This window comes from Drosophila kikkawai, chromosome 3R (genome assembly GCF_030179895.1).
Source record: "Drosophila kikkawai strain 14028-0561.14 chromosome 3R, DkikHiC1v2, whole genome shotgun sequence".
Classification (NCBI taxonomy): Eukaryota; Metazoa; Arthropoda; class Insecta; order Diptera; family Drosophilidae; genus Drosophila; species Drosophila kikkawai.
The window spans coordinates 22,206,594-22,230,578 of record NC_091731.1 but is presented as its reverse complement, the minus strand read 5'-3'; the positions used below and the strand labels follow the sequence as shown (position 1 = coordinate 22,230,578).

General features: G+C 37.4%; 6 protein-coding genes across 8 annotated transcripts; 2 read left to right on the top strand and 4 right to left on the bottom strand.

Annotated features, from left to right (window-relative positions):
• The first annotated feature begins 353 nt into the window (after window positions 1-353).
• Nepl16 (Neprilysin-like 16) lies at window positions 354-4,007 on the top strand. Its single transcript, XM_017164889.3, has 11 exons — window positions 354-544; window positions 622-985; window positions 1,274-1,670; window positions 1,731-2,023; window positions 2,082-2,249; window positions 2,304-2,387; window positions 2,524-2,799; window positions 2,857-3,116; window positions 3,172-3,227; window positions 3,291-3,675; window positions 3,731-4,007. Exons 2-11 carry the CDS (start codon window positions 743-745, stop codon window positions 3,828-3,830), a joined length of 2,262 nt encoding a protein of 753 aa, XP_017020378.1. The 5' UTR covers window positions 354-544; window positions 622-742; the 3' UTR covers window positions 3,831-4,007.
• A 90-nt stretch (window positions 4,008-4,097) lies between these two features.
• On the top strand, window positions 4,098-14,280 carry LOC108073277 (uncharacterized). 3 transcript variants are annotated; one of them, XM_070286451.1, is made up of 18 exons: window positions 4,099-4,499; window positions 4,560-6,066; window positions 6,127-6,303; window positions 6,359-6,564; window positions 6,621-6,718; window positions 6,854-7,505; window positions 8,331-8,396; window positions 8,439-9,645; window positions 9,712-9,798; window positions 9,859-10,537; window positions 10,603-10,722; window positions 11,838-12,214; window positions 12,275-12,586; window positions 12,641-13,012; window positions 13,072-13,325; window positions 13,387-13,578; window positions 13,636-13,908; window positions 13,965-14,280. In XM_070286451.1, the coding sequence occupies exons 1-18, from the start codon at window positions 4,164-4,166 to the stop codon at window positions 14,172-14,174; spliced, it is 7,125 nt and encodes a 2,374-aa protein (XP_070142552.1). In that variant the 5' UTR covers window positions 4,099-4,163; the 3' UTR covers window positions 14,175-14,280. The 3 variants fall into 3 exon arrangements, with proteins under 3 accessions (XP_070142551.1, XP_041630445.2, XP_070142552.1); XM_070286450.1 differs by having other exon boundaries at window positions 4,098-4,499; window positions 6,365-6,564; window positions 6,854-9,645; XM_041774511.2 differs by having other exon boundaries at window positions 4,098-4,499; window positions 6,854-9,645.
• On the bottom strand, window positions 14,271-15,273 carry LOC108073278 (uncharacterized). Its single transcript, XM_017164834.2, has one exon. The coding sequence runs from the start codon at window positions 15,271-15,273 to the stop codon at window positions 14,272-14,274; it is 1,002 nt and encodes a 333-aa protein (XP_017020323.1). The 3' UTR covers window position 14,271.
• A 571-nt stretch (window positions 15,274-15,844) lies between these two features.
• Window positions 15,845-18,566, bottom strand: LOC108073279 (uncharacterized). The gene is made up of 2 exons (XM_070286612.1): window positions 18,427-18,566; window positions 15,845-17,884 (listed from the first exon to the last, which is right to left on the bottom strand). Exon 2 carries the CDS (start codon window positions 17,607-17,609, stop codon window positions 16,179-16,181), a length of 1,431 nt encoding a protein of 476 aa, XP_070142713.1. The 5' UTR covers window positions 17,610-17,884; window positions 18,427-18,566; the 3' UTR covers window positions 15,845-16,178.
• Window positions 18,350-20,318, bottom strand: LOC108073511 (alpha/beta hydrolase domain-containing protein 17B). The gene is given in 5 exon segments (XM_017165183.3): window positions 18,350-18,700; window positions 18,981-19,113; window positions 19,179-19,358; window positions 19,423-20,068; window positions 20,179-20,318. Coding segments are annotated over 4 exon segments (1,059 nt in total). The 5' UTR covers window positions 19,887-20,068; window positions 20,179-20,318; the 3' UTR covers window positions 18,350-18,418.
• A 2,713-nt stretch (window positions 20,319-23,031) lies between these two features.
• Window positions 23,032-23,985, bottom strand: fd96Cb (forkhead domain 96Cb). Its single transcript, XM_017165288.2, has one exon. It carries the CDS (start codon window positions 23,908-23,910, stop codon window positions 23,068-23,070), a length of 843 nt encoding a protein of 280 aa, XP_017020777.1. The 5' UTR covers window positions 23,911-23,985; the 3' UTR covers window positions 23,032-23,067.

Genomic DNA, 23,985 nt, shown 5'->3' with positions numbered 1-23,985 from the left:
CATTTTATTTTATTAATTTTATTATTTATTTGTTTAATTAGTTGGATTTTACCAAGTCCTAGCTTACGTTTTTCAACCTTGACGATTTGAGAGTTTTGCTTTTTTACTTCTAAACAAGCTGTTTTTCGTTCAAAAAAACCGTTGAAACTCTCACCCAAACATACCGTAAATAGCTCTGAGAACTCAATGAGCCTCCCCCCGCCCGCTCCAGGGTGTAGTTTGGGCCAAAATATTTAAATATGGGCAACGTGTAATACATGTGGCTACGTGCGTTGGGGAAAAGCTTTTCCAGGAACAGCTTTCTGCCTGGAGCTTTCGAGAGAATAATCGCGAGTGGTGTTGCCAGTGGTCATCATTTCCTTTTTTGGCAGAAAAACTCACTTCTGCTCGTAAACTTGTAATGGCACAAATAATAGAAATTAGTAATTACTAAAAATAAAAATAAAAACTTTTCCTGTGGGCCTGACTCGCACATAAATCTGTCAATTCGAAATACGAGCCAAGCGAATGGACTGCTAATAGGATCTCTGGGGACAAATGTGCGGTAAGCAAACAAATGGTATTGATTAATTCTCCAGCAAAATAAATAAATATATATTTTCGATATATCCTTTCTGGTAGCAACAACACCCACTAGGAAGCCCCCCACTCACGCCGCACAGATACAGATAGCTGCGTGAAGCCATTTTTATATGCTGGCAGTTGTTGGAGGAAATTCAATTTTCAGAAACATATCCAAACAATGACAGCTGATTCCAGTGCACGTAATGTATTCCGAAAGAACGGCGTTGCCGGCTTGGGGAACAACGGTCATGGCCGGAATCTTATTACGACGGCGAATCCATCCGGCGGGAGCAGTGCCTCCCTGCTCCAGAAGCAATTGTCCTTTAAGACGCCCGTGGGGTCCAAGCAGATGGGCAAATCCGATGAGATTGAAATGATTGACAGTGCGAACATCGAAAACTTCAATACGCGATATAATAAGGTAATGAGATGTTGCGTTGTGGAATACATATTGCTTAAACTTTGACCTTTGCATAGAGTGGATCAGAATAATATGTCGTGTGCTTTTTTATTTTAAAATTAAATTAAATTAAATTTTTTTAGTTTAGTTTAAGAAAAAGGCATTAGAATACAGAGAGGCAGCTCTCTTTTGAGATTACAAAAACAAATAATGTGCGATTAACTCTGTTATATAGAAACTTTTCTTGGTTAAAAATAGAAAAAAATAGATTTAATAATTTTACAACATTTTATTTAATTAAAATTACAGAATAGTATTATTGGATGGATATGCTGTGCCCCGTGTATATGGCTGCGTACCTCCGCGGCGGTGCACAAAATGGCCATCACTTCGGCCACCTTGCTGGTGACCACATTGCTGGTAGCATCGCCCATTTTATTTTTGATAAGCACCGCACCCTCTCCCCTGCCGCGAGATTGTTATATGGAGGGGGATCGATGCTCGCCCGCCGTCTCAGCACCGCCCGAATGCACGGATCCCATTTGCGAAGCAGTGGCCTCCAGCATCCAGGCCAGACTCAATTGGAACAAGGATCCGTGCACCGAGTTCAAAAAGTTTAGCTGCTGGCGCAATACCCGAAATAAGAACATAACGAACCTCATCGAAATGGGGAACTCGCAGAAAAGTGTCGACTCACAAATGCTGTGTAAGATTTTGTAAATTTTCCTCGTCTTAACAAGGATTTTTTCAAGCTTCTTCCTTTCAGATCTTTTTCAAAACAAAATAATGAACGACACTTTTAATATATTGCACAATTTGTTCGAAAGCTGCCTGCAGCAGACAACTAACTCTACTATTATGCACCACATTTTGGATTCTTTGGGTGGATATATACCTGTTGGCTCAGTGGGACCCTCCAGCATAGCGCCTTTGATAGCTAAAATTTATGATCTCGGTCCAAGTCCCTTGGTGGACTTGTATTACGATCTAAGCTATGGAAGGAGGCCGCACATTCTACTCATAATCAGTGGACCCAGTACATCGTCAACTATACTTGAGGTGGCTGTTAATATTTATATAAAATGATGTTTACTGAATATAGAATATATTTACTTAGCGCAAAATTCGCTGGATGAGCCCGAAAGCACCACCAAGTCGTATTCGACAAGGACTACCGAAACTATTGGCCGATTTAATCGACAATTTTCTACCATATTTTGTGTCATATGCTCAAAGAGTGTCTGAGAAGGATACAATTTTTGAATTTATTAAGGACCTAAACAAGGTAAGTTCAAAATATTTAATATATTACTTATATATTAATTAATAACAATTTCAGCTCCAAGTGGAGCACTCTCGCCGAGGCTTCTGGGACAGCACTGTTTTATATAATGTATCCAACCTACAAGACTTGTACCCAGTTGTGAGTATAAAAACTGAATATACATATTATTATGAGAAAGGAAACTAACTTTGAATCAAAAAGATATCCTAATTAAGCCAAACTGTTCTGTGTTAGATATTTCTAGTTTAAAAGTTTATTTCCTTATTGTCTCCAGCTAAATTGGACCCTGTTAATACCATCGAATTGGAGTGGACCCATCGTTGTCAGAAATAGTGATTATCTGAAGGCCTTAGAATATTTTCTTACCAAGTATCCAACCCGAGTGGCACACAACTCGCTGCTTTTGCTGAGCGCTTTAGAAATACTGCCCAGGGATTATCCCAGTCCCGAGGTATGCACGCGATCTACGATGTGGGCCTTGCCCGAATTGTCATCGGCCTTGTATATTGCTCAGCACTCATCCGATGATCTGAAGGATATAACGAAAAGGGTATAGTTACGGAAGATTTTAAAGAAATAAAAAATCAAATATTAACATAAATTTCAGGCGGAGATCATATTTAAATCCTTGAAAGCACACCTAAAGAGAGCTCCTTCACTGAAGGGAGCTGCCCTCGTGAAATTATCGGCATTAAAGATCCAGTCACAGACCTGGGATGGCTTTTCAAATACCACGGATTTACTGAGAACCCTTCAAACCTTGGACATAACCGCCGAGTGTTGGTTTCAAAACATCCTGGAGATATACAAGAAGAACAAGCTGGTACCAACGGATATTAACTTGCATGGAGGAGGCTCCCATGATGCGTAAGGGCTTGGTTTTAACTCATGGCTTCTCTATTTAAAACCTATATTTCTACAGCTGGGCCTACCCCATCGTTTCGACTATATTCTACGACACCCTTAGCCATTCTATCGGTCTGTATTTGCATACTTACATAATGCATTAAAGCTTCTTAATAATTTTGTAAATATTCGCAGTTGTCCCATTATCTGTCATCCTCATACCGTATTTCAATGCTGTGTTGCCTCCATATTTACATTACGCCTCTGTTGGTGTATCCATTGCGAAGGAGATTTTGCGTTCGATTACCAAATCGTTTGACGAGAAGGCCATGCGTTGTGTTCCACATTCTGTGAACATATTCTCGAACTATAGCCGCATGGATATACTGATTCATTCGGGAGGAATGCAGATCTCATACCACTCAATGCTCTCCCTAACCGGACCCATCAAGGGAATGGCAAGGTTACCAGGCCTCAATCTAACGCCGACACAAATCTTCTTTTTAGTCTCGGCTCAGGAGCTGTGCGCCGAATCGAATTACTTGGGCATTGATACCAATGCTCCCGAGTTTGATAATATGTAAGCTTTTAAGACCTTTTTATTGGCTTCTAATTGAATAATGAAACTATTGCAGATTGGGTTGGCTCGTTGCCCAAGGCGGGAGCGCGACTGAAGTATTCAAGTGTCCATCGGGATCCATGATCAATGTACAAAAAACCTGCAATGTGCTTTAAACGTGTCTGTCGCCCTCGAGACTAGAGTACCTACTACTTACCTTGTCTATGATCTGAATCATCAGCTAAAAATATAGTAGCCTTAGGGACTTACCATAGTATTGTTTTTATTTGAAAATTGTGAAATGTATATTTTTCATAAATATACTGTTAATAAACTGTTGGTTTATGTTTGAACCCCGAGCCTTGAAACTGTTTACCAAAATATAGATGAAAGAGAATAAATAGATTTTAAAAAACGAACATCTTTGTTTTACTTGAAACCCAGTAAGCCTGTTAAATAATTTTAAAAACAAATTGAATGGTTAGAAATAAGTAAAAAATGCAACTAAAATGAAAAATCCAATATTTCTAGTATTCATTTTTATAATTCTTAAAAATATTCCTATTACATTAGCCAAAAGTAACCCCGAATCAATGATATCTGAAGACATAAACGCAATTCTAATCAAGTGCCCTGAAAACAGCGTAAATAACACATGCGAGCCGCATTTAATTATTAATATTCACATGAACCCAAGCGTTGACTTGAACAATATGGAGGACTCTTGGATACTCGATGAAGTGTACGATCCGACAAGGCGAGCGGTTCTAAAAATAATATCCCCCTATTTGATAGTCGTGGGTCGGGGCGAGCCAGTTGTCATGTATCCTCTTCAGTATGAAGAAGTCTGTATAAATTAAAATGTATCCTTACACATTGGGTTAGTAATTAAAACTATTTTTTAGTCAATTAAGCATCAGGAGTTCAGGAATGAAACACCCACTAAAGATGATGTCAAGGACCGCGAAGGCTCACCGTCTAGTAAGGCTAACGAAACTCGTCCTTCAATGAAAATGAAAGTAAGGCAAGAGGTCAAGGACGTTCAAGGCCTCCCTACGCATAAGACTGACGAACCCCGTCCTTCTTTAAACATGAAAGAACCTGAAGGTGAACTACTCTCCGAAGATGATGTCAAGGTCGTTCAAGGTTCTTCATCCGATAACACTAGCGCACCAAACCCTACTATTAAGGGAGTTGAAGATGGCAAGGACGTTCAAGGTTCTCCACCTGATCAGAATAAAGAACCTGATCCTTTAATAAATATGAACGAACGTAAAAATCAACAACCCACCGAAGATGACGCCAAGGACGCTCAAGGCTCTCAATCTGCTAAGACTGACGATCCTCGCCCTTCAGTGAATATGACAGAACGGGAAGATGAACAACCCACAAAAAACGTCATGGCTTCTAGTAAGACTAACGAACCTAATCCATTAATAAATATGAAGGAAAGTAATGACAAGGACGTTCAAGGTTCACCATCTGATCAGAACAACGAACCTGGTCCTTCAATAAACATAAACGAGCGTGAAAATGAAAAAGCCACCGATGATGATACCAAAAACGTTGAAGACTTCCAAGCTCCTAATACAGACGAGCCTCTTTCTTCTATGAACATGAAAGAAGGGGAAGATGAACAACCCACCGAAGATGACGACAAGGAGAGTCCGGACTCACTATCTAACGAATCTGTAATAAGTATGAAAGAAAGTGAACAGGTCAAGGCCCTTCAAAGTTCTCCATCTGGCAACGTCAACGAACCTAACCCTTCAATAAATATAAAGGAAAGTGAAGATGACAAGGAAGGTCAAGGTTCACCATCTGATCAGAACAACGAACCTGAGCCTTCATTAAATATGAAGGAAAGTGAAAATGACAAGGACGTTCAAGGTCCACCATCTGAACAGAACAACGAACCTGAGCCCTCAAGAAATATGAAGGAAAGTGAAAATGACAAGGACCCTCAAGGTTCACCATCTGATCAGAACAACGAACCTATCCCTTCAATAAACATGAAGGAACGTAAAGATAAAGAACCCACCGAAGATAATGCCAAGGATGCTCAAGAATCTCAATCAGCTAATACTGATGGAGCTCTTCCTTCAATAAATATGAAAGAACAGGAAGATGAACATCCCACCGTAGAAAACGTAGTCAGTCATGGCTTACTATCGAGTACAACTAACGAAACAATAAATATAAATGAACAAGAAAATGCCGATGAAACTCAAAGTATCCAATCTGGTGAATCTAAGGACTCTCCTGAAATCTTAAATTTGAAAAAATATGACGAAGTCAAGGACCTTCAAAATATAAATATAAAAGATCACAAACTTGAAAATCCAAGCGAATATGTTATCAAGAATTGTGAAGATTCTCCATCTCGTAATGAAAGTGGCGATCCTTCTAGAAGTGAGTAACAAAATATATCCCTTTCCTGTATATAGTGCTATGATTCCACTCTAATTTCAGTGAAGAGAAATCAAGGGCTAGTATATACTAGTAAAAAATCTGTAGGGTTCAACATTGCTCTTCTTCAGAAATCGCCAGGACAGGATGCAACCTGGGTTCACGAAAAACCGTTATTTAGTCAAAGTGAAATTTCAACCCTTGGATTAATTGAAATTAGAGATCCGCTCTTAAAGAAAAGTAATTAATATAATGATTTTTTTTATAATTTTATGCATTTTCTAAACGTTTTAAGTTGCAGATCGGATACGAGGGCTTTGTCACAACAGAATCCCAAAATTTAATAAGAAGCAGGATGAAAAGAAAAGTTCACTTAGGTCTTATCAGCTTTATAATCGAGAAATGAATATGAACGATCGAAATAAAATTAAGCAAATAGAAAGACATACGGAGGCATCTGTGCAAAATAGCAATTCTTGGGATAAACAAATTCTTGACACGGTAAGATTAAAGGTAAATTCTTAAGAATTTGATAAATTTGGAAATGTTACTTACAGAATTCGCAGAACAAGATTTACCAGAACGGGAAGGAAAGAGATTACCACCAAAAATCTGAAAGGTATTCGGATAATACAAAGGATAAAGAATTTCCGCAGTAAGTTCATTCGTTGTGGGAAATGATTTTTCAACTAGAATTAATGGGCGGGTATTACAAAGTCGAGGCTGTCGACTTTACAGCTCTACTACATTATTTATTTATTTTTATTCTTATATATATGTTTATATTTAGATTTCATAAAATACAACTGGGAAATCAAAAGAAAGACATCTTAGAAGTAATTAAAAACTATAAGCCTGGTTTTAACACACGAAATGAAAGCCATCCTAATACTGTCGGTTCTAATTCGAATGGAAATTATCTCTCTCCTAGAACTCAGAGTCTAAAGAGTTTTCCACCCGAGAAAGAAGAATATCACAATTTTAAATCCCTCGATTTTCCACAAGAAAATAAACCAGTACAGAATAGGTTCAAGCTTCCCTATAATAGCCTATTTAATTCAGATAATGCTCCAAACGAAAGGCAACATTACAGATATGATCCTAGGCCACCTCTCAATGTTCCAACCGATTTAAATGATAGAAAAGATGAACATTATAATGCTAAGACAGCTGAGAATGAAATTAATACGGGCAACAATCCGCCAGAAGAAAGAACTCCTGAACATGACAGAAAAAATGAATATTATAATATGAAAGCAGCAGAATATAATATTAACACTGGAAATGAGCTATCACAAGAAAAATCCCCTGAACAGGACATTAAAAATAAATATTATAACGCAAAGACAGCTGATCAAGCAGAAGAAAAAGTTTCTGAACATGACAGAAATGATAAACATTATGTCACGACAACTGAGAATAGTATTTATAAAGAAAATTACCTACCTCAAGAAAGATTTTCTGAACTGCAATTAAAAAATGAATATTATAATACTAAGACAACCGAAAATATTCCTCAAGAAAAAATTCCTGAACATGAAACAAGAAATGAACATTATAATGCTAAGACAGCTGAGTATAATATTTATACGGAAAATCAGTCAGAAGAAGGAGCTCCTGAACATGAAAGAACAAATGAATATAATGCCAAGACAGCAGAAACCAAATTTTGTAACCTACCAGAAGAAAGAGTTCCAGAACAAGATATTAGAAATGAATATTATGCTGCTAAGACAGCTGAGAATATTTCTAAAGGATATTATCTACCAGAGGAAAGAGTTATTGAACATGACAGAAAAGGTGTCAAGACAAATGAGAATAATATTTATAAACAAAGTGGCCTACCACAAGAAAGATTTCCCGAATTTGATATCAAAAATGAATATTATAATACTAAAACAGACGAGAATATTTATAAAGGGAGTGATCTACCGCAAGAAAGAGTTCCTGAACATGACAGAAAAAATGAATATAATAAAGCTAAGACAGACGAGAATATTATTTATAAGGAAAATTATCTAACAGAAGGAAGTGTTTCTGATCATGACAGTAAAGATGAACCTAATAATATTTATAAGGAAAATTATCTTTTACAAGAAAAAGTTCCTGAACAAGAAAGAAATAATGAATTTAATAATGTCAAGGGAACTGAGAATAGTATTTATATAAAAAATGATATACCACAAGAAAAAGTTCCTGAACATGACATAACAAATAATTATTATAATTTTAATAAAGCACAAAATAATATTTATAAAGAAAATAACCTGCCACAGGGAAGAGGTTCTGAACAGGACATTAAAAACAAATATTATAATGCCAAGACAACTGAACAGGACATTAAAAATAAATATTATAATGCCAAGACAACTGAAAACATGTATAATGAAAATTACTTATCACCACAAGTTCCTGAACTTGACAGAAAAAACGAATATAATAATGCTCTCAGTAATATTTATATGAAAAGTGATCTACCACAAAGAAGAGATCCTGAACATGACATCAATAATGAATACTATAATGCCAAGTCAACTGAGCATAATGTTAATAAAGGAAATAATCTACCGGGTAATGACAGAAATAATGAATATTATAATGCTAATGTAGCCGAAAAAAATATTTATAAAGAAAATGATCTACCAGAAGGAAGAGGTTCTCAACATTACAGAAAAGATGAGCCGTATAATGCCAAGACAACTGAGAATAATATTAATATAGAAAATTATAATCCACAAAGAATTCGTGAACTTGACAGAAAAAATGAATATTATAATGTTCAAGCTGAAAAGAATAATAATTATATAGAAAATAATCTACCAAAAGGAATAGTTGCTGAACATGGCCGAAAAAATGACTATTATAGTGCTAAGACAGATGAAAATATTTATAAAGGAAGTGATCTACCAGAGGAAAGAGATCTTGAACATGACAGAAAAGGTGAACATTACATCCAGAAAACTGAGAAAACTGAGAAAATGGAAAATTATTTTCCACAAGGAATATTTCCTGAATATGACATAGAAAATAAATTTTATAATCCTATGAAATCTGATAATATTTATAAAGGAAACTATCTACCACAAGGAAGATTTCCTGAACTTGACAGAAAAAATGAATACTATAATGTTCAAAAAGAAAAAAACATTATTTATGATCGACCACAAAGGATAGGTTCTAAACATAATAATTATAATGCAAATTACCTAACCCAAGGAAGAGCTCCTGGACTAGACATTAAAAATAAATATTCCATTACTAAGACAACTGAGAATAATATTTACAATAGAAATGACCTACCACAAGTTTCGGAACAGGACATCAAAAATTTATATTTTAATGCTAGGGCAGCACAGAATAGATCTAGACTAAATTATCTAAGCAGCGGAGAAAGGGAGAAATTTAAATTCAATGAACCAATGAAGAGTCATTCCGGAACTAGTAATGTTCCATATTCCAAGGAATATAATCTGCTTAATGCTAATTCACGTGCGAGCAGTACTCCCAATTATAATAATTATATGTTGAACCAAACTGAAATTGATTTTATTATAAACAAACACATGAGGGAGGGTCTACGGAGTAAGTTATTGTTTTATTATATGTTATATTCATTCTTTACATTTAAATCTTGTATTTATATAACAGAGAATAATAATTATAAAAATGATCAAACATACAATGGCCAAAATGCTCATACTATACCATATAATATAAAGCCTGGAGATCTGGAAAGTAGGTTTCCTTTAGTTTTCTAATTAGACATTTACCCTAAACCTAATATTTTTCATACAGATACTTATATTTCTAAAAATGCCCAACAATTTGATTTGAATAATTTTCAAAGTATGCCACATAATTTCAATCCCAAAGATTTATATTCCGATCTCGGTCAACCATATTCACAGTCAAAGTTTCCTCAGAGGAAACCGTTGTCATCTTATCCCAGGGCTAACCCTTACAGACCTGTACCTCGAAATTTTAAAAGAATTAGACGAAGCTGGCATACTAGAGAAAATAGAGATGCAAATCAATATATGAAAGATGGGTTCAGTTTACAAAAAATTGAAGAGAATGGCGAGGTTCCATGCGATACTTGTGGTGGGAAGAATAAAAAGAAGGATGAAAAGCCCCCAGCAAGATTTTGCAGTGCCTTGATAGAACCAAAAAGCTCCGAAAGTAAACTGGAAGAGTTTAATGCACCAGAAAAACTGAACGATGTCATTCCCTGTGATACTTGTGGAGGAAAGAACAAAAAAGGAGAAGGAAAATCCCCACCTGGCAGTCTTGATTCTGAGGTTCAAATGGTAAAAGCGGAAAGCGTTCAGCCATTAACATCAGAGGATGCAATACCATGTGAAAAGTGCAAGGTAAACCGTGAAGGTAACCTGGCTGCTCAGTCCTGCGGATGCGTAAGCAATCCCAGCGTATGCAACTGTGAAGTCTCCAAGTTATCCCGAGCTCTTAATCAGAGGTATTGTTTTTTAACAATTTTTATTGTAAATATTTTTTTCGCTAATTGTTTGTTTATACTTTTAGTAAGGAAGACATCAATTATGGCGTGTTCAACATGAACAGTCCCATTCCATATTTAACAACTCAGCTGCGGGTTTTCAGGAGACGCCATAATACCTGGTGGAGGATTGTTCCCATTGTAAGGTAAGTCTTAAAGAAAAATATATATTTCAAGAGAAAAACAAGAAAGAAAGCTAACTTCGGCACGCCGAAGTTTGTATACCCTTGCAGATTGGTTTTCATATTTATGTCATAAATTATAATGCCGAAAACAGACACTAAACTGAGTTACATACCATTTTACCTATACTTATTATGTTTGCAGTTTGACAGTTACAGTTATACATTCCCAGCTTTACATTTTCTCTACATCTGATCGCTTCTATGGCTGCTATATGATATAGTTGTCCGACTTTCATAAAATGTATACCAAAATTCTATAATAATAAGTAAAGCTCATATCTCAGAGTAGATGAAAATACATTGAAAAACAACGAAGTTATAATTTTTTCTATTACTTTCCCTATCGTTCCTATGGCAGCTATAAGATATAGTCGTCCGATTGTCATAAAATTTTTACCAAAATTTTGAAATAATACCAGAAGCTCATGTGTCAAAGTAGATTAAAATACGTTGAAAAACAACGAAGTTATAATTTTTTTCGATTAATTTCCCGATCGTTCCTATGGCAGCTATAAGATATAGTGGTCAGATTTTCATAAAATTTTTACCAAAATTCTGGAATAATAAAAAAAGGCTTCATCCCAAAAATGGTGGAATAATATTGAAAAACAGCCAAGTTAAAATTATTTTTCTAAAAATTTATTGAACATTTGTATGGCAGCTATATGATATAGTCGTCCGATCCGGCCCGTTCCGACATATATAGCAGTGAGAGTATATAGAAGACTATATGCAAAGTTTCATTCAGATAGCTTTAAAACTGAGGGACTAGTTTGCGTAGAAACGGACAGACGGACGGACAGACGGACAGACGGACAGACGGACGGACAGACGGACAGACGGACATGGCTAGATCGACTCGGCTGTTGATGCTGATCAAGAATATATATACTTTATAGGGTCGGAAACGTCTCCTTCACTGCGTTGCAAACTTCTGACTGAAATTATAATACCCTGCAAGGGTATAAAAATTATACTAATATGTCCCAGAATTCGTACCGTGGAATTTTTAGGAGAAATTTTATCCTTATCCGTATATTTATAAGTTTTAAAATCCTATTCCATATATATTTCAGGCTTGATAGTGTGTCAGGAATATTTGCAAATAAAAATATGTCCATGGTATTTTCTACACGCGTTGGAACATTGCGGCAGGAAAAATCTGCAAGGTTTTCAGATCACAAACTTTTTATTCCTTTAAAAAGTGATGGCCAACTGGCCGAGACAAGGAGCTTAGAGACGTTAACGGAATTGCAGAATAACATTGGGAAAAGCTTTCTGATTGGCAGTTCTAGGAAGGACCTTGCCACTCGTGAAATAAAGGATTTCGAAGAGGATGCCATTAAAGGTATTGACAGCCTGGGTTATTTTCCAGTAACCATGAAAGCTTTACAAATGTGTCCCCATAACGACAAGAATATTTGCCTAAACATTCGAGGGGAAAGAGTTCCAGGTAAGACCTATTTAAATTCAAATTTTATTTATTTATATTTACCTTTGGTTATACCCTTAGAGTTTAGTATAAAAGTCAAGATTCCCTTTCGGGAAAATGCTTTTATGGTGAAAAAAAGGCATGTGGTAAAGATATTCAGCATTGTTACCGATGCTACTACAAAGGATGCCATACAAATTTCAATCGATGTTATTAACAAGGGCCTAGAGGCACATGAATACTCCATATATGTTTATAATTGTCCCCTTTCCAAAAGTGCTTTAAGTACGACTAGTATCAGAAGGCAATTACTGCCAGATATTGGCCAAAATGTTACCTTTTTACTACCATTTATAAATAGCGCAAAGAAAAACAAGAAATTTACTTGTGATGGTAAGTGAAAACTCAGAGTTTTTGAACAATTCTAAAGTATATTAAAAACTACAGTGGTTGTAAAGGAATCCGACTTGAATAATTCCAATAAAAGCTTCTTTTTGAAGTCATCTGATATAAAGGCCGGTATTATTGCCAAGAGGACCATGGACATTAAAGTTCACTCAAGGTGCTTCTGCATTGGGCGATGTCGCTGTCATTGCATGGAAAAGTTACAAACTTTTGTAAATTACAACATCTGCGAGAGAATGAGCCGTAGGGCGCAGGAGGATGCAGGACTCATATACAATTGCCCGCCCGGAAATGAAAGAAACGATGTTTGCATCACTGACTTGTCGTGTGACAGTCGTAAGAAAACATCTTTCAACATATTTTATAAAATTCAAACTGTTATTTTAATTCTTTTTATTTGGTTGCTTATTTTCGGTAAGCTTTTTAAAAAAGCCTTACAGTATTTTCTAATTTAAATAAAAATTATTCCACAGGTCTTTTGAAAGCCATTTTTGGTCTCTGTATTCGATCGATAGATCAATATGGATTCGAGACTGTTCAGCCTGGCAGATATTATGCTTGCTCATCCAGGATTCGAATATTTATTGTGAATGTTTTCTTCTTTATTATTTATCCCTTGACCTGCTGGTGCAAGTGTTTCAAGCCAAAACCGGAGGACTTGATGGCTGCCAGTACCGATTGGTCCTGTAATCATGAAGTGGATGACGACGATTGTTCTTTGGGCGAGGTAAATAGAAAGTTCTGTCATATCTGCGTAATAAATTATATATATTATATTATTTTTACAGCATAAAGACTCGGAGAAAAGATCTCGACTTTGTGGTGGTGGACCTGCTCAGAAACTATCTGAGGACCTGCTATTGGCCTTTGCTCCCCATTATGAAAATGGTTTATTTAAAGACGACAAACCCGATGATGAGGAGAGCACATTATTTATTTTAGAAGTTTTGGAGGAAAGCAAAACTTCATTGAGTAAAATGGTAACTCAGTATGATTATGCTTTTCATTCAATTTACAAACTAACAATTTTCACACAGATGAGTCAAAGCACCAAGAGTTCTGACAGTCCCGAGATGGTTTCCAAATGTGCGGAGAACAGCGAAGAAGAAAGAACAGCCGAGGAGCTAGTGGAAAATCTCAAAACCTCACAGAGGGCTTACAGGCTAATGAGTTCGCCAGTGGGCGGAGTGATAAACATTCCGGAAAATAGTCAATATTGTGTTAAAGGCTTCTTTCTTCCCACCATAAAGGGAACCTATGAATTCTTTAGCTATCATCCTCTGGTTCAGTATATAGGCTTCTCAAAGGAGGTATTTCTTAACTTCTTTGTAATTTGTTCTTGTAAATAATTATATTTTCTATTTAGAATGAAGTTATGAAGCTGATGAAACCCCAATATCTACGTACAGATGAATTCTCTAGGACTTATGCCAATAAATTAGAGGTCTTAAAGGCGGGGGATCTATCGGTGGGCTGCCCTCCGAATATTCCTTGCGTAAATATCACTCCATCGAGCGATTTGGAAAACTCTTTCCTAAAGCTTTCAGAGCTGTTAAAGGAGACACGCAGCGAGTAAGGAGAATCTTTAAAGCTAATTCTTATATTTTCGTTTATTTTTATTGTTTTCTTAAATTTTAATTGTTTACAATATGTTAAATAAATTGTTGTTGTTATTAATTTAAGGGGACATTGTATGCCGAGTATTCATTGGACTCGTCTTGAGTATCCACGGTGTTTTTATCTTCGTTTCCAGACCGTATGTCTATTAAGCCGCTGCCATCAGTAATCGTATCTGAAGAATCATCTGGCTTATGGTTTGGTGGAAACGTTGTTGTTTTAATATCTGCATTGCCGTGGTATTTGATAAAGTAAACTGGCACTTTTGTGGTAGGAACAGCTGCTTGTTGGCTTTGATTGGGTTGCTCTTTTAAAACAATTTCCGGCTTAATCGTATTTGGAATTGCTTCTTGACTTTGACTTGAAGTTTTTTCTCTCAAAACTTCGTTTGGACTTCTTATGGCTTCGTAGAACGAGGTATTTTCTGAGCCCTGAGCTTGATGCTCGTCCGGGGAATCGTAAAGGTTTCCATTATGGTTTGCAGATGAGTATAAAGGGTTGCTCGGCAATACTTCTTGATTGCTATGCTGAAGCTGATTGTAATGCTCGTTTATGTACGATGTAGGTATTGCAGTAGTCAGAAAATATTTATTTTCTGTATTTAAATCCGACTGAGATGCATATGTTATGCTGGGTCTTGTAGGAGTCTCATTGGGAACAAGGTAATGGTAATGAATGTGCTGGGCTGGACGTGGGTTCTGAATTTGCATTGGAAATCCAGCTGAAAACGTAGAGTGACTGTTGATCTGGGTTACAAACTCAGTTCGTGTAACTGGAGGGTTTTCAATGACGTTCATCTGAGGCACCTCATGGACACATGGATACCCTGTATCAATGTTTGAGGCGCGAGTTATATCGTTTCCAAAACTGACTTGTACAGGGTTTTGATTTATTTCCTTGTGGCTTTGGCGGTTAACGATTCTTCCAATTGATTGTGCTTGAATAAGGGAAGTTTTTAAATTATCATTGCTTACTTCTGGCACCGAACGAGCACACTCTCCATGGATAGCTCCAAATAAAATAGTATTTAGAGCAAATATTACTCTTAAGCCTAACATTTCGTAAAAGATCGATAAATGTATTTCACAAGGCACCAGCAACAACTGTCTTTTATCTGCTCGGCAGACTGCCTTTATACGAGTTGAAGATTATATAATAAATACTTTCCGAATTGTTCGTGATATCAATAAACACTATATTGGCTGTATCCAAAGACAACTTAATTTATTTATTTGTTTATTTCGGTGAAAGGCCAAGTCGACTGTAATTATGGTGTCAACGTTAATAGAGTTTGCCTTGCGTGGGCTTCACCAAATTTTAGACACTTTAGTTGGCTGCTCTATATAAAAAATAAGCCATTGTAAATGCTAGTTTCTATGCTTTTCGCAAATGGAAATACTCTTTGGTAGGGTATTACAAGAAATAAAAAAATATATGTTACGCAATGTGAAAGTTTTGTTTATTTATGCAGTCACTTTATCTCCACAATCCAACTCAATATAAAAAACCAGCTGCGATAACTGAAGCTTTACTGCAGAGGAACCCCAAAACAGTCCGAAGAATTACGTTATTCACTTAGCACTTTATAAAGATTTTATTATTACTATAAAATGTATTACAACAAATATGTAAAATGACAAAAAATGAGGAGAAAATACACTATTACACACATATATATATGCTTGCGAATGTTGTTAAGCCTAGAATTCAGCCCCATTGTTGGCAGGGCGATTATCAATCGTGTTGTTACTTAATATAAATGCAAAATCACTGTAAAAATTTCAAACTTAAAGTACTACTAAAAATAGTCGTATTAATGTTTTATTATATTCATATTTAGATTCGATTGATATATTTATATATAAGACATACTATATGTTTTTGTGGTTTGATGACCTATAAATGAGCTATGCAGAGACACTTGAATATCGGCTTTCGGCTGACGGCTTCCTAGCGAATGGTTTTAACAGGTGGTTTCTAGAAGTGGATCAGGCTTATAAGTAGTCGTAAAGGGCTTTACATTATTAACAGATGCGGAATCTTTGGGGGCTCGTTTCAAAGAGACAAAGTCTTCATGGTGGCTCTCTGCACTCTGCACAGCGGCATCCCTATTCGCATGAAATCTATCTGGCATTTTCGTCTTCTGTGGTTCCCGGTCGCCACAAGCTGGCACTTTACTAACGTTCCGATCGCTGAGAGACAACGACAAGTTTCTCTCCAACGGCGGCTCGCGAATCTGCTCAGATAGCCGACGAATATTGAGAGGAAGCTCCTCCTTGGATTGAGTGGGAATCGATAGGGAGCTGTGCCTAGAGTGCAGTGCCAGATCGTTCGGACAAAGTAAGTTGCTATTATTATTCTGATATACTGATTTTCTAACATGGTTCGGTAACGGGCTGGAAATCTCCTTGACTTTATCGGGTATGTAGCTGGCGGATTTACTTTGGTCCAGGGACCAAGCCTTATGCGATGAGTTGCGGTGTTGTGGGGAAAACGGGGCAAAAAGCAGTCCTGGCTCTTTTAAAAACACGTGTTCGTGATCATCGGTTGGATCATCAATTGCAGTTTTCGAATGCTTCAGTTGTGGCTTAACGCACTTGGATTTCTCAGTCCTGGTTGACAGCAGTTTATTGTTTATGGAAGAGAGAGATTTTTCGCGATAGATATTCTTTTTGGGAAGCCGTGTTGCCACCTCTACGGTGGCTTCTTCTTGAGTTTGCCGCCTGACCCAAGGATCTATGTTGTGATGCAAGTTTAAATGCTTTTCCGCTTTGGGTGAGATGCTGCTTTTAATGTCCGCATTCTTAATCCAAGGATCCGATGGATAGACCAAACAGCCCGTACTTCTGTTATTCGTTTCGTATAAAAAGTTTGCCTTATCCATCTCCACATTGTTGGGCGAAGTTTGCTCGGATTTGCTAATTTTGTGAGTAAGTTGGCGGTAAAATTGATTGTCTGCACTGCTGGCGAGCTGTTTTGTGTTACGGGAAGCTGTTCGCGGTGATTTTCTGATTTCGCTCTCATCGGATATTATGATGGCCTGTTGAAAGCCACTTTTATGCAATGACAGCTTCGGAGACACGGCACACTTTAATTGCAAGCAGCCCTTGCTGGGATCATCTACACAGCTGTTACTCGCTTCTGAACTGAATTTGATTTTGATTTCGTCGTTGGTTTCCGAGTCGGATCCATTGGACTTGAGGGACTTCTCACAGTTGCACTTTATTGTTGTCGATGAAGTGGATAAAACGTTCTGACCTTTGTCCTTTAGAGATCTGTTCGATGCCACTCCTTTAACACTATCCACGGCATCGGTTTGTTGGGACACCTTGTTGTTTAAATATCGACCGGAAAGTTGGGCATGCTGGCTATTTAAATATATGTTTGCATTCATCGGTGAATGTGGAGAGAGTACTGGAAGTGTTGGAGCGATATTTGGTTGCTTTAATCGAGAAACAAAGAAGCCATTCGACTTCAGATCAGTTAATGGTGGGTCTTCATTCCTAATTTGCTTGTTATGTCTGCTGTTTCCGCACGATTTATTTGATAACTCAACTTTTGAGAGCTGTGGTGAGAAGGGTTGGGCTTTGGAATACGAGCCCGACTGTTTATGCTAAAGAAACTTCTGCTCCAGAGCTTTGGTAGAGCTCTGGCTGGAATTTGAGGCACCTGCAAAAAGACCGAACATACGGATTAGATAAACTCCAAAAACAGGGGGCTTATAAGAGAAGAAGAGCAAGCGTAAGAGAAGAGAAAAGGCCATCGAGATAATAATTGGTAAAGAGTTTTAATAAAATTGCATCCTTACGAGTAAAAGGTAAACTTTCAAAGTATCAAAAGATTGCTTTATTCAAACTTTTTGTCCTTACATAATAAAACCATATTACTGATGAAGCGTATTGCTTAATATTCATTTTCAAACCGAATGTCGTTTGTTTTTGTTACTTGTTTTGATTTCATCTACCGAATATTATGTTATGAATTATCATGTACAAGTTTAAGTTAAATGATATGACCTAGGCTTATTGAATTAATACGGGGACCAGGATCACAATGCTGTAAATATATATAGGGGGATCTCGGTACAAACCTCCTCACAACTAATTGTTACCTATGTATATATATTCATGTGTATAATCTTTGTTAAAATGCAATTCTCGAATGTATGTATTAATGTGAGCTGCTATATAATATATGTTTCATTTACAAACCATCGTTTTCAATCCGTTTGTTATTTGCTTCCACACTTTTTTTACTTGTTTCGCCTCCGCCTCCGCCTGCAGCCGCTACAGGATTTGGATGCTTTGAACTTAGGGACACACTAGCTGCGGCAGGGTTTGAATTGGTTATTACACCGGAAGTAGTGTCGCTAACGCCTCCATCGACATTATTCTTTAATTGTCATTTGATGAGCTCCACCGACAGGAATTTGCGCAGTCGCTCGTAATAATGTGGATGCAGTTCAACATCATTATGTCCAGCGCCCTGAAAAATCACAGTAATTAGTTTTATGGCCAATTATTTAATTTGTAATTATTAAAGTCTCAATAATCTCGGTTTGTAAATAAGAGTAGAACATTTTTTTAATATTATTATGTTGAGTTTGCCTATGAACACCAATAAGCTCGGTGGCAATGCCTAGCTATTATAATTAATTATAATAATTTTTCTATTACAAAAGCTCACACACAACTACAATAACTTGCTCTGGGGCTGGGGCAAGCCAATCAATCAACGTAAAATAGAAATAAATACTCATAATTACCTCCACCCAGAACGGCTCCACTGTCTTAGGACACCGCTCGTAGATTCCGATGCCATGGGAAAAGTCGATGACCTCGTCGTCGGTTCCATGAATAACCAGAACCGGAGCCTTCACCTTAGCCACCTTATCAATGCTGTTCGAAAACCAGATAAGATCAGATGCCGTTTTGATCGCAAATCAACGAACGCCGACACTCACCTGGGAAAGGCGTCGAAGAACCAGGTTCTCTTTGTGTTTCTAAACACCACTCTCAGGCCCGACATCAGCGGCGAGTGGAGTATCACAGCTCCGACTTCGTGACGCGAAGCCAAATCAACAGTCGGCACGGTGCCAATGCTCTGACCGTACAGGATTATTGTCTCCGGGCTGATGTTGAACCTAAGGAGCGAGGAAAATGTGGTCAAGAATGGATATATCAAAATATAGATATTGCCATCCTTACCGAGTTCGCATCGCCTGCCAGGCCGCCTCTATGTCCGCATACAGATTCTTTTCGGATGGCTTCCCGCCACTCATGCCGTAGCCGGAGTAGTCGTATCCAAAGATGTTGCAGTTGATCTGCGAGCCGAGTGTCAGGTAGAAGCTACTCATCTGGCCAAGGTCCACGGCATTCCCGTGGGAGAAGAGCAGCGTGTACTTGGCGTTCTTGCTGCACCTGACATAGATGCAGGTAATCAGGTTGCCACGCGACGTGCGCGTGAAGAAGGCCTCCACTTTCGATTTCTCCCGCTCGGAATACTGCCACTCGGCGCGGTCAAAGAGCTGCAGGTTGTACCTAATGTTCGTGTCGTCCGCCGGAGTCAGCTTGTACGTGGGCTCCGGTGGCTGGAAGGCCAACTTGGCCGCAATGGGGCCGGGGCATGGTGGGCAGCAGAACATGCAGCACAGCTCGCTTATACTGAACATGCTCGCTAGCTGCTCAGTGTCGAATGCCTCTTCAACGGAATGCAAGTTTTCTTTTCTTTTCTTCGGTTCTCTTTTCTTTTCTTTGGGTCTCGTCTCTCGGTGCGCGATACCATCAACAAAGGACAAACGAAGTGGCGGAGCTGCGCTATTTGGGGGCTATTTGTGTGCAACTTGTCAGTGGGCTAGGCGACGGGGTGACAAGACAGACATTTCATTTTTAATTCGGACACAAGATTCACCATAATCGAACGCCTAAATGTTAAATTGTGTTACTGAAATTTGGTACACTCACATTTACAAAAAACGGCAATGTAGATAGGCAAACAACCACAAAGAAGCAAGATGGCAAAAACGCCCTAAAAAACAACGGAACTTTCGGTATTAAAGTGTGACCGTGTAAGGAACGAGGGGAAAATGTTAGCAAATCGACAGTCTACTTTGTGGGAACGAAACGGAATTGCAACGAAGAGAAAATAATTAAATTAAAAAAATAAAACTAATTTTGCAGCCCAATGGGCTTTCATATAAATAAATTTAACAAATTCATATTATAAAAGTGGGTATTTTCTGTGCGACATTATGTACAATACGTACATATTCATGTAATAAATACATATATAGACAACAATTTTAATTTTGTAATCATTATAAATAAATTATACATTTTCAATTACAAATCTGAACATATCAAATTTTTTAAATTAAATTTTTTGTTCAATATATATATATATGTTTATTCATTGTGTGTCATATTTTTAGCTTTATTTATTATTATTTATTTTCGTTTATAAAAGAAATTAAATTAAAGCTGTTTCATACAAATTAAAACTAAAGACTATGTAAACAAGCTTTTGTGTCTATTAATTATGGAAATAATTGGTGTTCCTGTTCCCCTAAATCCTGAAATCGGCATTTTTTCTACTTCACCATTCCGATTACTTATCGATCATCAATTTGTTGTGATATTTTAATCCTGTGTTTGTGAGTCTAATCTACTTTTCTGCTGCCAAATTAATGTTTGTTTTAAATAATTGAAAAGTAACAATCTCTGTGGAGGTCATCAATTCTTTTGATTGTCGACAATTACCTGGATGTCCTTAATGTGTCCAAGTTCGGCTGATAACGCTAATTTGCACTTGTATGCATGTATGTACATATGCATGTACGAAGGAAGATCTTGTTGGGAAAAGATTGTACATACATACATCATCAAGGCGCTGTTAAACTGGGTAAGTAAACTTCGCAATAGGATCCGAGTGTTTACAATACATATCACCTTTTATATATACCAAAATAAACAGGCTTTGATCTAACTCACATTACGCACATGCATACATATGCACATTATAATTTATGGAGGTAACTTCTGTCCTTGTACATATGTATGTATGTACATATGTACCTATGTAAATGCAGGCATATGCAAATATTTGGTCGAATATGCTAAAATTAGAGGATACTATAATGTGCCATGGCTTACTCACACCTTTATAATTGGGATTATTAAGCCAACACCTAAAAGTACGCAGCGTGGAGGCCACCATAGAACGGAAACTCTCCCGGAAAATGAAAAGTGCCGTGTTTTGAGGGTATTAGTAAAACGTCGATCCGCTGGATTAAGCACATACACTATCTATTGAGGTAAAGTAAAGCATATACATTTATATGAATTAATTTCTGGAAAACATTCACAAAACAACCATATTCCTGGAGGAACATACATAAATATATCATCGTTTATAAAAGAAATTATATATTTAATGTTTTTTTTTGTTTACAAGCCTAAGGATTACCTAAATTTCATATGCAGTTAATAATTTAAGTCGGAAGTTAGTAACGCAGTAAAAAGAGTCACTTTCGACCCTATAAGTCACATATGTACATATATTCTTGATCAATATTAATTTTTTATTTAATTTTATTGTTTTTTTTTTTTTTCTATTAATAAACTTTGTTGTGAAATTTTTAAATCCAATAATAAAAACCAACACAGAAAAGTTTTTAGAATTAAAATAATGCATTTAATGCAACTTACAATTACCCTGATCCTAATTGTAAGTTGCAAAGGTAGCTTCCTTTTTTTTTGTTTATAATTAAAACCTGTTTATTATATATATTGTGTACCTATATAATAGATAAGCAACGATGACTTTAATTGGTTATTATTTTAGCTTCATGATTCTAGCTAACAAATATTTGTTAGATATACATTTTATTTATAATTTAGTTCAGATCAAAATAGAGACATCCGTAATTCAAGCTGTTTATTTGCGATCGGTAATTGGCAAAACAAATGTACGTTGATCAAGTTTAACATTGGTGTTCATTATTTAAATAAATATTTTTTCTTGCCAACCTTAGATATTAACTATTCAGTGTGTTGCCTCATTTTGTATGTAGATGAAGTTTTTGTCCTGTTTACAGGGTATTTTCCAAATCGAATGTTGAATCCAGCCGTCCTTTCTTGTAAGACATAACAACTAACATTCGCCGCCGTATCGACCGTGGTCCCCGCTCTTCTTTGCCTCTTCGCTGCAGTAGTTTATGGTTTATGTATGTGGATGGTAGATGGGTAACAAGAGCCAAGTCTTCCGACTGGGGTTGAAGTCAAACATATGTACGTAAGGATGATTGACAGCTAATGGGAAACAATAGCAACTCCAAGGTGTAGTATGTGCATGTGTGGGATGCAAATGATTTGCCAAACGAGGTAGGTAGGAAGGCAACTTAACCATTGCGGACCTATTTTCGACCTGTAATCGAATTAATCGAGGTCTATTTACTTACAACCTGTAGTTTGTTTTCCAGCTATAATTATCTATGGCAACAAACAACAGATTAGATGTTTCGTGCTTGTGTACACACACTGTTTTTTTGCAGAAAGTAAAGTCTGACGCTTCACTGCCAAAACTGTAATTATAGCACTAAACTTTTTGGTTTAACTGTTTTTTTTTTCGTTTTCCCCTCTAAGAAAACTATAATCCTGAAAAAGTGATCACAATTTCTACGTTTAATATGACGCGTAGTTCTTTTTATTGACTTTAGAGATCGTCTAAATTCAATCGTTTACAGTATATGTATTTTAAAATTAAAATGAGTACACAAGTAAATAACATAAGACTATAATAATGGGACAGCTAGTCAGTTGGGCTCTAGAGCTTAAAACACTTTTCAAATACTTTCAAAATACCGGCAAGGGGCCGTTGTGAAAGAGCGGCGGCGTTTTGTGATAGCAGGGCATATTTCCGTATTGGCTGTTGTACAGGAAGTTGGGAAAGTACATGTGGTACTGCGCGGCCAGTTCGTTGAAGTTAAATGGCAAGTTGAACAGGGGCTTCTTCAACCCGTCGGCAACGGGACTTCCGTAGTCCAAATGCACTAATCCCTTGGGATCCGGAGCTATCAGACTCTCGATGGTGAATGCACGCTTAGGACGAACCGCCGGCGACTGACTCAACGATGGAACTATAGACGGCGGTGGCGGCGGCGGTGCCTTGTAGGTTGATATGGCAGGAACCGAGGCATTCCCGAGATCGTAGTTGGTAGGAAGAGGAGCACTCCTTGGTGGTTCAACAAAACCCAATTGCGTTAGCTGATCGTCCATGTAATGGGACACCATGTCGTTGTTGGCGGCGGCGGCGGCGGCAGCGGCTGCTAGTTTCCAATTTGATAGATCCTTCTCGAGCTGCTTGACCCGGAATCGCTTGCGTCTCCGCAGCAGGCTCCCGTTCTCGAACATATCAAAGGCCATGGGATGGAGCGTCCAGTAGGATCCCTTGCCCGCCTTTGTCACATTACGGGGCACTTTGATGAAACAATCGTTGAAACTCAAATTGTGGCGCAATGAGTTTTGCCATTTTTGCGTATTTTTCCGGTAATAGGGGAACTGCTCCATAATAAATCGATATATCTCACTGAGCGGCAGCAGTCGTTGCGGCGAGTGTATAATGGCCATGGCCGTTAATGATATGTACGAGTATGGAGGCTTCTGATCACCGTAAGACATTTTCAATGGGCGTGGCATTGGGACGTCGTTTAAAATTTCACACAGTCGGTCGTCCGCAGCAGTCCCCTTTACTTTATTCTGACTTCAGTTAAC